The sequence below is a fragment of the Pteropus vampyrus genome, unplaced genomic scaffold (assembly GCF_000151845.1).
Source record: "Pteropus vampyrus isolate Shadow unplaced genomic scaffold, Pvam_2.0 Scaffold556, whole genome shotgun sequence".
NCBI classification, from domain to species: Eukaryota; Metazoa; Chordata; class Mammalia; order Chiroptera; family Pteropodidae; genus Pteropus; species Pteropus vampyrus.
In genome coordinates, this window is record NW_011889337.1 from 215,525 (window position 1) to 231,840 (window position 16,316).

The 16,316-nt window shown below is 44.0% G+C and overlaps 1 protein-coding gene and 1 non-coding gene across 2 annotated transcripts; both read left to right on the forward strand.

The window, feature by feature from the left end:
* The first annotated feature begins 12,054 nt into the window (after window positions 1-12,054).
* Window positions 12,055-13,347, forward strand: LOC105308193 (melanoma-associated antigen 10-like). The gene is made up of 2 exons (XM_011384038.1): window positions 12,055-12,169; window positions 12,350-13,347. Exons 1-2 carry the CDS (start codon window positions 12,055-12,057, stop codon window positions 13,345-13,347), a joined length of 1,113 nt encoding a protein of 370 aa, XP_011382340.1.
* Window positions 13,348-13,626: 279 nt separating this feature from the next.
* Window positions 13,627-13,700, forward strand: TRNAA-UGC. Its single transcript has one exon. It is a non-coding gene; the product is annotated as a tRNA-Ala (tRNA).
* The last annotated feature ends 2,616 nt before the right edge of the window (window positions 13,701-16,316 follow it).

Here is a 16,316-nt window from a genome sequence, read left to right on the forward strand (position 1 = left end):
TTTTTAGGCTCCACTGAGTATTTGTCAGGCTCCACTGACTTCCCTTCTTTCCCCCTTCTCCTGCTAGTTTTGCCATTCCTCAAGAGGCACAAGGGTTAGTAGCTAATGAACCCAGGGGGTACTACTCAATGTCCTCACAGTTGTTTGGGGAGAGTGATTGAAAGTAGCAATTCATTACATACTTGCTCACTTCTATACATGTGAGATGGTTTCATTTTGCCCCCCTAAATTGATCAACAATGGAAGACTTCATCAAGTCAGTTATTTATCCCACTCAGCCAGGGGAAAATATATGTGACCAAAGGCAACTAAACTCAATACAATTAGTTTGTAAGTAAAGGCAGAGTCTTTCATTCTGGTGTGTAATTTTACTGTGGCTGTCACTCTGACTGCCAGTGGATAAATGCTCACAGCTGATGGCTGTGGCCATTTGGGCCAGCTCCCTATCACACCTGTACCTCATACACTGTCACTCCAGGTGGTGGAATTCATCAGAACAGAGCCTGATTACGAGCTTCAAAAGCCATAAGCTATGAAGAGATTATGCCACCCTCTCATTATGCAATTTAAAATAATAGTTAGCTATTATAGGAACTGTAAAATGAGTGTAAGAATGCTCTACACCGTTCTGATTTTGCCCTTGGTGATAGCTGCCTAGGTACATTACTTATTGTTTGTTTGTTCAATTTTTTTTTAAATTTGTAAATTACAGTTGACATTTAATATTATATTAGTTTCTGGTGTACAGCATAGTGGGTAGACATTTATATAACTTATCAAGTGAACCCCCATATGTCTAGTAACCACCTGACACCATACAAAGTTATTACAATGTTATCAACTATATTCCTTATGCCGTACTTTACTTCCACATTACTACTTTGTAACTACCAATTTGTACTTCTTAATCCCTTCATCTTTTTTCATCCAGTACCCAGCCCCTCTTCTATGTGGCAACCATAAGTTTGTCCTCTTTTTCTATTAGTTTCTTTCTGTTTTGTTTGTTTATTTTGTTTTTTAGATTCCCTCTATATGTGAATTCATATGGTATTTGTCTTTCTCTGACTTTTTTCACGTAGCATAATTGCCCCTGTGTCCATCCATGTTGCCACGAATGGTAGAGCTCATTCTTTTTTTATAGCCAGGTAATAATATTCTACTGTATGTATGTACCACCTCTTCTTTATCCAATCATCTACTGATGGGCACTTAGGTTGCTTCCATATCTTGACTATTGCAAATAACGCTGCAATGAAAATAAGGATGCATATATCTTTTCAAATTAGTGTTTTGGATTTCTTTAGATACATATCCAGAAGTGGATTTTTTTTTTTTTGGATCTATCTTCTTGGGAAAGGAAAATAAAAGAAAATAAGAAAATGAGACTGCATCAAACTAAAAAAGTTTTGCACAGTGAAGGAAACCACCAACAAAATGAAAAAGACAATCTACTGAATGGGAGAAGATATTTGCCAGTGATATATCTGATAAGGGGTTAATATCCAAAAATAACTCATACAACTTAACACCAAAAAAAAAAAAATGCAGTTAAAAAACAGAGGATCTGGATAGACATTTCTCCAAAGAGGAAATACAAATGACCAATAAATACGTGAAAAGATTCTCAAGGTCACTAATCATCAGAGAATTGCAAATTGAAACCATGAGATATCACCTCACACCTGTAAGAATGGCTATCATCATAAATCAAAAAACAACAAGTGTTTGCGAGGATGTATAGAAAAGGGTACACTTGTGTTCTGTAGGTGGTATTGCAAATTTGTGAAGCCACTATGGAAAACTGTTGGGAAGCTCCTCAAAAAACCTAAAAATGGAACTACCTTATGATCCAGCAATTTCAATTCTGGCACATTGTTTTTTATAATGTCTTTTCTTTTGGCTTATTTTCTTTTTCTTTCTTTCTTTTGTTTTTCTTTCTTTCTTCCTTCCTTCTTTCCTTCCTTCCTTCCTTCCTTCCTTCCTTCCTTCCTTCCTTCCTTCCTTCCTTCCTTCCTTCCTTCTTTTCTCTCTCTCTCTTTCCTTCCTTCCTTCTCTTTCTTTCATTCTTTCTTTCTTTCTTTCTTTTTTTCTTTCTTTCTTTCTTTCTTTCTTTCTTTCTTTCTTTCTTTCTTTCTTTCTTTCTTTCTTTCTCTCTCTCTTTTTCTTTCTTTCTTGCCTCTTCCTCCTCCTTTTTCTTCTTCTCTCTTCCTCTCTCTACCTCCCTTCCTTCTTTCCGCCTTCCTTTCTCCTTCCTTTCCTCCTTCCTCCTCTCCCTCCCTCCTCCTTCCTCCTCTCCCTCCCTCCTCCTTCCTCCTCTCCCTCCCTCCCCCTTCTTCTCTCTCTCCCTCCCTTTTTTCCTTCCTTCCTTCCTTCCTTCTTTCCTTCCTTCCTTCCTTCCTTCCTTCCTTCCTTCCTTCCTTCCTTCCTTCCTTCCTTTCTTCTCCCTGCTGTCCTTAACCTGAAAAACCAGAGAAGCCTAGCAGATCTGGATCCCTTCAGTGTACAGATGGAAGCTTACATGGGCAAACATAGTGGGAAATGGAGGCCAGCCATATAAACTGGTTAAAGTCCTGATTATATACAGTCTTTAAAGAAAAACAGTCAATTTATTTCAATTACATAAAGTTCATGTATTCTCACAGCAAGTTAGACCAAAAATAGTAGCCCGGAGCCTTAGGGCTGGCTTTGATGTGCAGATAAGACTTATTTGTAATTAGCACATTAATTTAGTAGAATGGTAGCACTCAAAATGCTTTGCCCATTTGGAGTTTCCTTGTCTCTGACTGTCATCTCTTTTCTCTCAGGGTAGACCTAATCCAGCCCAGAAAGAATGAGTATTTGTAGAGATTGGCATCAACAGGAAATTACTGTTATTCTGAGATATCTGTTTACCTAACCTAACTGTCTGAACTTTTGATTAGCTGGTGAATGTAATCATGCAAAGAGGTTTCCCAACCAATTTCTTCTTCTTTTTTTTTTTCATTTCCAGTACTTTTTTTTAACAGTAAGGCATATATATATTTACACTGTGTGTTTATCTCTCATAGTTAGATTTTTTCCTGTCACCACATATTTGACCCCCGTTACCCCATCTACCTCCTCGCTCCCAACCAATTTCTTAGTAGAGTAGATAAAGTTTTTGTGCCTTGTACTTCACTCACAGCCCACATATTTCCATGGGACTCTGGTGACACTGGATTTCTCACGTGTTGGGCATTTATAGGCCTTTGCACAAATGTTTCACTTTTCTGGGAATCTCTCCATCTCTTCACTTGGGACTCTCCAGCTCAGGTTTCAAGATCCATCTTAATGTTACCTCTTATACGAATCCTTTCTGAAAACCCTGGCAAATTTAGTCTCTTCTCTGTGTTCTCTCAACCCTCTGTTCATCTCTATATTATACTCACGGACAGGAACTGTGTCCTGTTCTTTTATGTATCTCCCTTCATTTCTTCTTGCCTCCCATTCCTCCCCACTGAAGTGATTGGTCTTTGGGAGATTTTCAGTAAATACTCACTGAAAAGGGGGCAAGTAGTGAGTGAGGGAATGCTCTTTTGGGAAAGTCATGCTAAGAGCCTCACTACTCAAAATGTGGCTCCCACACTGGCAGCATCAGGACACCTGGGAACATCTCAGGCCTCACTACAGACCTACTGAATCAGAATCTTCATTGAACAAGATACCTCATTGTTTCTTATGATGATTAAAGTTTGAGAAGCACTGTATGAATTGATAGAAGGAGAGTGGAAAAAACACAGTACATTAATGATCTTCTGTGTATCACAGGAACAAGCTAAAGGTCAAAACAAGTCTAAATGCTTACAAATAGGATGCTGGGACTGTTTCAAGCAACATAGGAGAGCAGCTGGCCGACTGTAATTCCCTGTCGTCCCAACTCCTCCAGATCATTTTGCGTCTAGCAGGACCAAGCACAGGATGTCATAGTTGTGATTTTTACAGACAGTGTGCAACCATGTGGCCTCAGAGCTGGATCACTGGGGCCATCCTGTGACCTAGGCCAGCTTGCTACATCACCAAGCTAGTATGTCTCAGCACCTTGTATTTGAATCTCCAGTGACTTCTTTGACCTAGCCTTGCTTTAAGTCATTAAGAATACAAATCATTTCCACTGAACCATCGAGTTTCTGTTAATTTGGCCAGTTTCCTTTATTATTATTATTATTATTATCTCTAATAATAATTATTATTATTAATATAATAATATGATAATAATAATAATAATAACAACAGAGCCAATTATGGTCTAATTAATACCATTGCACATAAGAAAATCCCCATATTGGTCTCATCTCCTTCTAAGGAAATATATAATCACTATGTTCCAAATCACACACATCTCATAGCTGGTCTAGGAGACAACAAGTCTTCTTTCTAATTAGTCATTTGTGATGCCTTTTTCATTTGACAATGTTATTTCCATGTAATTCTTCTGGCTCCCAAGTTTATCACCCCTCTCCAACTTAAAAAAAAGAGTTGGAACTTTCCAAGTCTACTCACATACCCTCTGCTGTCAAATTTTACCTGAGGTAGGACTCCAGGTTGTTATCAGCCAATGCTAATGGGCAAAGAGATGTGGAGCATCATCCAAAGCTCAGATGCAGAAACTCCACCTAAAATGCCCGCCAACAGCCATCAGATCACATCCCCTGAGCATATGGCCCACTTCTTGAATTCTTTCACATCTTCATTCCCAATCTACCTTCTCCTTTACCTCAGATACGTGTCCAGCCCCTGGATGTATCCCTTCACGTTCAGTCAAGCAGCCTTCTCCAAGCCTCTCTTCTTTACCTCCTAAGCCAGGCTCCCATACTTGGTGAATCTGTGAGATAACTCTGTCCCCAGTACTCTTGATTCTTTCCCATTCATCTCTTTCTCTTGCACCCACCCCACAAACCCCAACCCTGGATGTACTAATAATCCACAATTCAACTTCTTTGCTTTTTGGCCCAGCTCTGGATCTAGCTGGAAAAAAATGCACACAACCATGATTAGCATTATTGTAAATCAGGATCTGTCCTCAGTTGAGCAAACCTCACTGCCAAGTAATCTTTTCCTGTGGCTATAGTGAGCTTCACTCCCATTTGTCATCCAGCAAATAAGGTTAAACCGTTGTGAGGGAGAGGCAAGCTTAAAAAGGCTTTGTATGCCTATTAAGAAACTGACCAGCAAAACTCTTTGAATGTTTACATTTATCAGTCACTACTCTAAACTTTTTCTTCTATCTTCAAGCTTCCTAATCAATTGCCATCCTTTTTACCTATAGAAAAGAACCTTTCTCTTACTTCCCTGACAAAACTGAGGCCATCGGTAATTACATCTCTCAACTTTCTGAGTCTTCCTCCTTATCAATTTAGGATTGTCTTCTGTTCTTTGACTACTTTACCTCCAGCCTCAGAGATGACTCTTTCCTTCTGTTTAAAGATAAGCACTTCTCCCATCGTCACACTCCTAAGTCCTTAATCCTTTCCTTTCTGTCACTTCATTACCCTTTCCCTCTCTTTTCTGCTCCTTCATGCTTTTTATTAATTTCTTCTTCTCCAAACTTGAAAACACATTCAAGTTGCTGTAATCTAAAGAAAAAAATCCCATCTTGATTTTTATTCTTCAGCCACCACCATATCTTTACCTCACCCCCTCCACTACCAAACTCCTGGAAAAAGATATGCGTGCTCACTTACAATGTATCTCTACTCTGGTCTCTGCTGACTACTCCACAGAAATTGCTCTTGTCAGGTCCTCAATGATTTCCAGATTGCTAAATTCATTGGCAAATCTCAATCATCTTTTTATTTGAGTCCTTAGTAAAACTGAATACCGTTGACCACTCTCTCCTTAAAACATTGTACTCCTTAGACACACTACTTCCCTTTTCATCCTCTTTGGGGTCACCACTTACTTAATCATCCATCAAATGTTAGACGCCCCAGGGTTCCTTCCTCGAGTCCATGGATTTTTCTCTGGACGTTATCCTCCACTACTATGGTTCCAACTCCTATCTCTAAGTTCAAGACCCCCATCCCAACACACACTCAAACTTGTATCTGAAGTTCATAGCTTTCTTGAGTTCCCGATTCATGTAAAAAACAATCTGCCTAACATCTCCAACTGGATACCACATATGCATCTCAAATGCAACAAGTCCAAAATGAGCTTGTCACCTTCTCCTTACCCTACCACATGCAAATAACTCCTTTCCTGTATTCTTTTTTGGGGGAATAATCACATTATCCTCCTAGTTACCAAAGCCGTTAATCTGGGAGGTATCAGAGTAGTCATCACATCCTGCCAATTTCCCATTGATTAAGATTTCTTAAGTCTGTCCCTCATTTCTCATCCCCACTGCCACTCCCTTAGTCCAGGTGCACATTATTTCTCCCCTTGACTATTACAAAAACTTACACAAGAGGTGTGGTTACTGATTTTAGGATAAGCATATAGCATCCAATGACACTTTAGAGTCTGTAGGCAACTTAAAAGTAGACAAACACAACTCTGACTCATGGGTTTTTAGGCCATGTTATTCATTTTATATTGTCCGACTGGATGACATGGGAGCCCGGGCAACAGATGTCATCAGCCAATCTCCAAAAGAGATATTCGGTAAATATGTCATATAAGAAAGGATTCCTCTATGTATCAAAACATTTCATAGTTCCCTTCTAGGTTTAGCCTCATCCCATCACCATAAAACTTGGTATCATGTTTCTGGAGAGATGGAGAAATCAGCTACTGAAGTGACGTTTACCTTTACATTGAATATGTGATTCCTGGGAGGTCCTCTCTATCTTCTTATGACTTCTTGACACCTTGTAACACTTTTCAGAAGCACTGAAGTGCCAGGACTTTACTGGACACCTTTGTACCAAAGTGTCTCTTGGGTCCCTCTCTTTTCTCCAGTATCACTATTAATTCATTCAAAAAGTAGTAATTGAGCACCTACGCCATACCAGGCAGAGTTCTCTAAGTTCTGGATACCCAGCAGTGAAAAACATATAGGCAAAAACTCTGCCCTCACAGATCTTACCTTTTAGGGAGTTCGTGCATCTCAACTTACACTCCCCTTCACAGCAAAGCTACTTGAAAACATTATTTTCTTGTGGTGTGTTTACTTTCTCACCTCATGTTCTCTTCTCAGCCCTCTCTAATCAAATTTCTATCTCCATATCTCTTCTAAAATGGCTCTGGTGAAGATCACAAATGACCAATATGTTGCCTAATCCAAGTCACATTTCTTCCCTCATCTTTTTTGACCTTTCTGCAGTATTAAACACCCATACACACTCCCTCCCTCCAGAAATATTTTTTAAAGATGCTAATAGGTTTTTCAACTTTATTGAAATATAATAGACAATTAGTTGCTTGTATTTACATTGTACAAGTCAATGAGTTTTTTTCAATTATAGTTGGCATACAATAATATACCAGTTGTATAGCATAGTCATCAGAGATCCACATAACTCACAAAGTGATCACCCCACTAGATCTAGTAACCCTCTTCCCCCTTACATATTTATTACGACATTATTAACCATCTTCCCCATGCTACACTCTACATCTCCATGTGAACTCTGCAACTACCCATTTGTATTTCTTAATCTCTTTGCCTTCATTTGTCCTCCAACCCTCCTCCCGTCTAGTATCCCTCAAAATATTCTCTGTATCTATGAGTTTATTTCCACTTTTGTTGTTGTTGTTGATTTTATTCTTTAGATCTTCCAAATGTACGTGAAATCATGCGATATTTGTATTTTTCTATGCGATCCATTTCATTCAGTACAATACCTTCTAGGTCTATCAAGGCAATATCTTTTTCCATCCCCTTCCTTTTTCTCTGTGTGTGTCTTTTAATCTGACATGAGTCTCTTGCAGGCAGCATAAATAGGGGTCTTGTTTTCTCATCTATTCAGCCATTCTATCTTTTGGTTGGAGCACTTAATTCTTTTCTGTTTGATGTACTTGTTGATAGGAATGTAGTTATTGCCATTCTTCATTTTAAACAAGTCCCTCCAACATTTCCTGTAATATGGGCTTGGTGTTGATATATTCCTTTAGTTTATTGTTGTCTGGGAAGATTTTTATCTGTCCTTCAACTCCCAACCCTGCATGACCCCACCTTCTTCCTTTCTCATACACCTGCTTCTTGCCTTCCTCCACATTCAAAGAACTCATGAATACACACACATCTTTTCGCAAATTTTATTTTAAAGAATTTTTGTAAGTTAATCATCACTATTGGTGTACCCTGTAGGTGTATGATTTGGCCTCCACACCACTGGCCATTTCTCAGGGGCCAGATTTCAGAGACTTCGCAGATAGATCTGAGGTCTTTGACCTTGCTCTGAAGTTACTGGCTGCCCAGGTCATCACTTGAGATGGCGGATTTTTCCACATTCTCTTGGTCCTGTTCTGGCTCATTTTGATCCAGCTCCTCATTCGGCCTGTGATAATGGCTGCATGGTGTTGGCCTTCTAGCTTTCATAGGTTTTCTTGAAGGTGTAGGAGTTTTTGGAGAAGATTTTTTTAAATTCCCTTGAAGGTGTGTTTTTACTCTCATGGTTGTCTTGGGCACTGGGAAGGACAAGAGGGTGAGCACAGAACATTGTTTTTTTTTTGAGGGGGGGGATGGTGGGGGATGGATGGGAACAAAGGTTTTCATGAGAAAAGGTGAGGACTGGGGAGGTGGTCTTCCAGGCAAAAATAGGGAGTATTGGGGCGTGTCACTGAAAAAAAGGAGGAGGAACTTGGGTGTGATCCTCTAATCGTTGCCATTGCCTCTCGATCTGGGTTGACAGGGCATCTTCCTCTTCTTCCTTTTGGTGCTTGGAGTTTGTTGTTCCATAACTGTACTAGAAGTTTGTGGTTTCCTGATCACCTTCACCATGTCAAAATTTCCCAAGGGTCTACCCTAGGCCTTCTGAATATATGTTTCTTTCTATAACAATAAGGGGCCGAATGCTTAGGCTTTGTTTGGTCAGCAAGACTCTCCTCCACCCAATGGTAGCCCTGGAGAGAAGTTTAGACATCATAAAACACCATCCTGACAACTCCATGGGGGAGGATGTGAGGAAGCCATGATACTTTGGTAGGAGAAAGGGATCATTTCTTTACCAACCCTAAAGAGCCTTCTCAAACTGATTGACTCCATATTCAATTTTGGCAGGTAACATAGCAGGGAGATGGTGTTTCCTCCAAAGCTTTCCCCAAGGCCACACATTTCAGTGGTTCATATCGCTCTTACCCTTTACCATTACCTAATTTTTACCTAAAATCCCTCCAAAGTAATGTAGCTGTCTCTGTGAAGATGTGAATCATCCTACTTCCTTCCTACAAGTTGCTCTTATGCATCTTGAAAACCACTCACTTTTTGGCACTACCAGGAAAAATTTCCATCTCACTTCCTTCTCCCACTGCCCATGTAGTTCTCCCCAGTTTTCAGTTTTCAAGGTTGAAATCACTGCCTTCCGGCTGTCTTCAGTGACTAGATTTGCTCAACTGGTTACCTTAGTCTTATTTCAAACCCAGAGCATCATGTTCACCTCAGTAGGTATAGTACCTAGACTTAGATTTTAACAGTGTAGGGTGAATGATGCTGGTATTTACTTTCCGGAAGCTGGATTTGATATTTGCATGTAGGAAACTGTATCCCTCCCTCTGCCCCCACCTCCTTGAGTCAGAGCCTTGGTCTGAGGGGTGCAGACTCAGGTCCACAGACAGCTGGGGACCCAGGTTCTTCTGGGTTAATGTAGAGACCAGTACGTTGTATGTTGGGTCCCCCACCCCGGAACCCAACTCTGCCCTTCCCGTCAGCCTTGGGAATTGCTGGGCTAAGCAACCGGATGTGACGGATGTGACGTTTACAAACTTCCCAGAGAGGAATCACGGCAGTGAGATCCTTGGTCTGGGGGGCCCCACCTCGTGTCAACAGAGGGAGGTTACCAGGACCTAGACCTGACAGAGCTCAAGGTGAGGACCATGATGAAAGACAGTGGGACCCTGGACCCCAGAACAGAATCAGGCTTGACAGGCCCCAGGGTTAGATGACTACACGCAGCACGCCCTGACTTCCGCATTCAGGTCCGAGGGATTATGGGGGTTGGTATAAGGAGCGGGACTTCGTGTCGGTGGTAGAGAGAAGGCCCAGGACCAGCCAGAGTCAAGATAAAGACCCCAAGGGAGGACTCAGGGGACTCTGGACCCACAACAGAGTGGGCCCCAGCGAATCTTGCCTCTGCTGTCAGTAGTGGGAGGCCCCAAAGGGGGATGATCACTCGCGGCGCACCCTGATTTCCGCATTCAGGTCCGAGGGATTATGGGGGTTGGTATAAGGAGCGGGACTTCGTGTCAGTGGCAGAGGGAAGGCCCAAGATCAGCCAGAGTCAAGGTGAGGACCGCTGGGTAGGACTCAGGGGACCCTGGACCCTACAGCAGAGAGGGCCCCACTAAACCCTACCCCTCCTTTCAGTCACAGGAGGTCCTAGGGCAGGAAGACCACACACGGAGTTTCCTGACTTCCACACCCGGGTCTGAGGGAGACAGGGGACTTGGTATAAGGAACAGGACCTCATGTTATGCCAAGATAGAAAAGGATGATGGAGGGAACCTGGACCCCAGAGCAGAGTCAGCCTGGGAGGCCCACAGGGTAGGATGGCCTCACAGGCATTTCCTGACATCTGCATCCTGGTCTGAGAGAGACTGGGGTTTTGGAATGAGAAGAGGGCCTCAGGTCAGCAGAAGGAGGGCCCAGATCTTGCTGGGAGTCAAGGTGAGAATGCAGAGGGAGGACGATGGAACCCTGGACCCCAGAACAAAGGGGATTCCACAGAAACACTCTCCTGCTGTTAACCCTGGGTGGCTTCAGGTGGGAGTGGGAAAGGGGTTGCGAATGTGCTATTTCCTGAATTCCTGCTTGGGCTTCGAAGAAGGTGAAGTTTAAGTACAGAGGGCTGTACTAAGGGAGGCAGAAGGAGGAGGCCCAGGTCTTTTGAGGAATCATGATGAGTACTGTGAGAGAAGACTGTGTGAACCCCCAGGAGAATGTACAAAACCCCAGTCCTCCATGACCCTTTTGTCAGCCCTGAAAGAACTTGAAGTGGTGTGGCTGCATTAGGTGTCCCCTCATTTCCATCTTTGGTCTCACATAAAGGTGAGATCTTTGGTTAAGGAGGGTGTCCTCAGGTAAAGAGAGGGAAGCCCTGCCAGGCATCAAGGTGAGGACTGAGTAGACTCCACATCCTCAGACCATATGATCCCACAGAGTTTGGTCATTTCTTGCTGTTCCCTGGGGAGGGCCTGTACAAGTTTGGCTAGGTCTAGGGCCCCCTCACTTCCTTCTGTTTAGTCTCAGGACTGTGTGCTCTCGTTCTGAGAGTTTTGCCTCAGGCCAGCAGAGGAGTGGAAGCCATGCCCTTCCAGAAATAAAGTGAGGACCCTAAGTGAGTATGGAGGGGACCTCACAGAGTCCGACCCATTGCTCCGGTCAGCACTGGGGATTCAGGGCTGTGTTTGTGTTCTGTACCTTGAGGTGCCACCTCATTTCCTCTTACAGGGACTCCAGGAACTGGAAGGTGAAGGCCTTGGTCTGAGGCACGTGTCCACAGGTCACAGAGCAGAGGAGGCCCAGGCAGTGCCAGCAGTCAAGGTGAGGCACATGCCCCGAATGTGTACCCAGGGCTCCCCCATCTCAAAACAGAGGGTGGCCCAGAGCACCCAACCCCACCCCACCCCACCGCACCCCGCCCCACCCCACTCCACTCCACTCCACTGTCAGCCCCACAACCTTGGGAGTACTGTCTTCATTCTGAGGAGCTGTCTTACTTCTTCATTCAAGATCTTAGGGGACAGACCTCCCAGGAGAAGAGACCCCTGCGAGGCCCAAGAGCATCGCTAAAGAGGAGACGTGTAAGTCGCCTTTGTCAGAAACACCTAGAGTGCTTTTCTCAGCTGAGACCACTCACATTGCCTCTCCCCCAGGCTCGTGTATCTCCATCACCTACCTCTTGTCCACATACCTGTGGCTGTCTGACACGGGTCATCATGCATCGAGCTCCGAAGCGACGACGCTACACGATTGAGGAAGGCCTTCAGTCCCAAAGCGAGGCACAGGAGCGTGCGCGTGCAGAGGTTCCTGAGGCTGAGGAAGAGGATACTTCCTTACCGTCCTCCAGCTGCTCCTCCTCTCCCTCCTCCTCCTCCTCTTCTTCCTCCTGCTCCTGCTCTTCCTCTTCCTCCTCTTCCTCTTGCTCCTGCTCCTCCTGCTCCTGTTCCTCCTGCTCCTGTTCTTCTTGCTCCTGCTCGTCCTCCACCTCCTCTTCCTCTTCTACCTCTTCCACCTCTTCCTCTTCCTCCTCCTCTTCTTTCTCCTCCTCCCTCTCTTCTTTCTCTTCCTCCTCCTCCTCCTCTTTGTCCCGCTCCTATTATCCGATCTCAAGCATCATAAAGGTACTTTCTGCTGCTGCTGGGGGATCAAGTCCCCTGCAGAGTCCTGAGAGAGTCTGCGTCTCTCCCAGTGTCGCGATAGTCACTCCATCAATCGAATCACATCAGGGCTCCAGCAGCCAGAAAGAGGAGGATCCAAGCACTTTGCAGGCCCTGTCAGACACTGGGCCCTTGCTTATAGATGCCATATATCATAAGGTGTCTAATTTGGTGAATTTCCTGCTCCTCAAGTATAGAACAAAGGAGCCAGTCACAAAGGGAGAAATGCTGAGTAGTGTCATCAAAGAGTACCAAGATCACTTTCCTAAGATCTTTAGCCAAACCTCTGAGTGCATGCAGCTGGTCTTTGGCATTGATGTGAAGGAAGTGGACCCTAGCAACCACTCCTATGTCCTGGTCAACACCTTGGGCCTCACCTACAATGAGATGTTGAGTGATGAGCAGAGCATACCCAAGGCTGGCCTCTTGATACATATTCTGGGTGTGATCTTCATGGATGGCAACCGCTCCTCTGAGGAGCACATCTGGGAAGTGCTGAGAATTATGGGGGTGTATGATGGGAAAGAGCATTTTATCTATGGGGAGCCAAGGGAGCTCATCACCAAAGTTTGGGTGCAGGAACAGTATCTGGAGTACCGACAGGTACCTAACAGTGATCCTGCTCAGTACGAGTTCCTGTGGGGCCCCCGGGCCCATGCTGAAACCAGCAAAATGAAACTCCTAGAGATTTTGGCCAATATCAATGATACCACCCCCGATGCCTTTCCTGTCTGTTATGAGGAGGCTTTGAGAGATGAAGAAATGAGGTCCCAAGCCAGAGTTGTTGTCGGGTTCAATGGAGTGGCTAGGACCAGGGCCTATTCTAGGGCCACATCCAGCGACTTGCCTTAAGTGAAATCTGAGGCAGATTTTTCATTCTGTGTTTGAAGAAATCAGTCACTGTTATAAGTCGTAAAGAGGCACAATGGGGATTGGGAGGATTAAGTATATAACATTTTTGTGTTCCTGTTCTATAATGGTGGTTTGGAGATTGTTTTTCCTTTTTGTTTTTTTTTTCACATCAAATTCCTAGTAATAAAAGGTCTTTAACTTCAAATTCTAAGTTTACAAATGAAATTTGTCATAAATGTATTGCTCTTTATCCAGTTTAAGAAATGAATGTTGGGGGGTGGCTCCATAGTGTAGTGGTTAGCACGTCTGCTTTGCATGCAGAAGGTCCTGGGTTCGCGCCCCAGGTGGAGCCATGGACCATACCCCGGGTGCACCGGACGGGCCCCGGGTGCACACTGCGAGCACGTGGGGGGAGATGCTCTGCTTTCAGAGATCTAGTTCTTAAGGGGAAAACGGCAACATCTATAGGTCAGGGGTGGAAGTGGGGTGGGGGGAATTAAAGCGGGGGAGAATTAAAGGGGGGGAATGTAGGAGAAATTAAATTTGAATAAATAAGACTTCTGCTCACTGACTCATTTATTACACAATCATTAATTAGGCATTGGCTCTCAAAGGAAGGCCCTGTGTTAGTGGTGGGGACACTAAGATAAGCAGGAAACACCCACTCATAGAATGATCCTGTAGGAGCTGCAGTCATATAAGGAAGGTGCTGAGGTGTCCCCCAAGTCCTACAGAGCAAGTAAAAGAAGGGAAGATGTGGTGGGCTCCAGAGGAGAGCACTCAAGTTTCGATGGCCTGAGGTAGGGCAGTTTGGGGCCTCGGGAAACTGTGCTTCCCTCTGTGGGGGCTGATTGTAATGAAGCTGGGTGGTGGCCACTGCCAGGGTCAGCAGATGATGTGTCTTGGGATCATGACAGAAAAGCCTGGAATGGAAAACTGCAAACTTAGCAGTTATTTTGGGGATAGTAGATAAACCAGAGAGCAATCTCCATCTGGGACAGACAGGGACGGTGTCCTATACTCTTGTCCCAGTGCAGTTGACAGCATACAAACTAGATGTTTCATACTGATCATCTGCAAGATTTTGTGGAGAAATATGGTGATATTCCTTTTAAGTGGTTCCCAGAAGCCTCCAGACTGACATTCTTTTCCCTGGCCATGGAAAGCTAGATACAGTGCACTAAAAAGATTTTTTAATTACTTTGTCTTGTAATTTGCACAGTTCTAAGCGAGGGCTAGATGTTTGGTGGGACTCGAATGAAAATTATGGTTTGAATATAAAAGCAACTGGGAAGGAAAAAGTTGGGCTTTGATTCAAATTCTAGGAGCTTTGAGTTGCATCAGACCCACTTACTTCACAGGTGAAGAACCTGAGGCCCACAGGGCCTGGTAATTTTCCCAGGACCACATGGCCAGTAAATGACAGGGCGGAGATTCATCTGGAATTCATCTGGAATCCATGCTGTTCCCATCCGTCCCAGCCTGTGGCTGACCACCTGACTTGTAAATCATTTCTCAGTACTGCATGATGTGTCTCAGGTGATAAAAAGAGGGACCCTGTGGTCAAGGTACTAAAAGTAGGCCTAAGGAAGGAAGGTGACAATGCAGATACTGTCTGCCTCCATTATTTACCTAGGGTCTTCCCAGGGTTCCTTGAGAGCCACAGTGCTGGTGTTTCTGTCCAGTCTCAACACTTTCCCAAGTGACAGGGCCCTTCCCCTGGTCTTATCCTGTGTGCCTTCCTGTCCAAATCTGGAACCTGGCTTGCTGACCAGCTCATCACTGCTGCCTCCTCTGAAGGCTATGACCACTCCCAGTGGAATAGCCCAAAATCTGTCTTTATGCCCCCAGACATAAAGCATTTATACTCCCTGCTGAAGTCCCCTGGCTCTCCTGTCCCACTGCCCACCTACATCAACAGCCCCTTCCACATAAAAGTTGACATTGGACAACAGTTTTTAGACATCTGGTCATGCCTCCTGGGTATCTTCAACAAACTCTATGTTTTCCAGATGAGCCTATGAGCCTGATTCGGCCCATAATCTACCAGTTTGGGGATGTAACCCTGCAGTTAGAGAAGGTTTCTAAAAGTGCCCAATATTTACAGTAAGATTTCAGTGGGATGTCTTATTGGAATCTGGCCCCTGAACACACAGATGGATCAGCTTACCTAGGTGGTCAAAACCCAAAGCCTCCTTTGTGAGTGGTGAATGAGAAAAGACCATGGAAATCGCTGTGGAGAAAGCTAAATTCCCCCAAAGCTGGAGCCCCCTCGTAGGTGAAAAATGGTTTCTTGGTTGACACGTGTGCCCTAATTAATAAAGAAAAAAATAATTATCCATCCTTCTACTGTGTCTTTGTCTGTGTGTCTGTCCCACAGGAAAACGATTGTTTCCAGTGTGCCTAATGGCACCTACAGAGGTGTTCAGGTATGTTCGGTCGTGTAGAGGGTAGCAGAGACACAAGATTTTGGACATGCATCAGTAGGAAGGAGAAAATTCTCAGCCAGCTGAGATTATACACGTTACCTCAAAGGAATTGCAGAAATGTGTATAAAAGAAATCGCTATTGAGTGAAGATGGCACAGCTCCTCTGCTGAGATTTACAGAATCCTTTGAAAATTACATGTTATCTTGTATTTAAAATCATCTGTCACACAGTAGGCATCTGAAAAAGTTGGAGAATTTAAGGCAAATTTGGCTTCAGAAATTCCTCCAAGAAATGGTTATTGTTATTGCCATAGAAGCTCTTGTTTCTCCAGCTGCTAAGATTGTTGGAGATTGACAGTCTTCAGCTAACTCAATTCTCTGGACATACACAAGTTCTTGTCCCTTCCACGTTCAAGCTCACATCAATGACTGCTCAGTGTAAGAGCATGCAGGCCCAGCCCCTTTGCCCTGATTTGTGACAATTTGGAAGGCCCATTCCAACTCCAGAACTTCCCATGTGTTCAGCTAAGGCCCTTATTG

Coding starts and splice junctions, on each gene's coding strand:
- LOC105308193 (XM_011384038.1), top strand. CDS start 12,055: ATGCATCGAGCTCCGAAGCGACGACGCTACACGATTGAGGAAGGCCTT. Junction 12,170..12,349: donor GGCTGAGGAAGAGGATACTT/CCTTACCGTCCT, acceptor CTACCTCTTCCA/CCTCTTCCTCTTCCTCCTCC.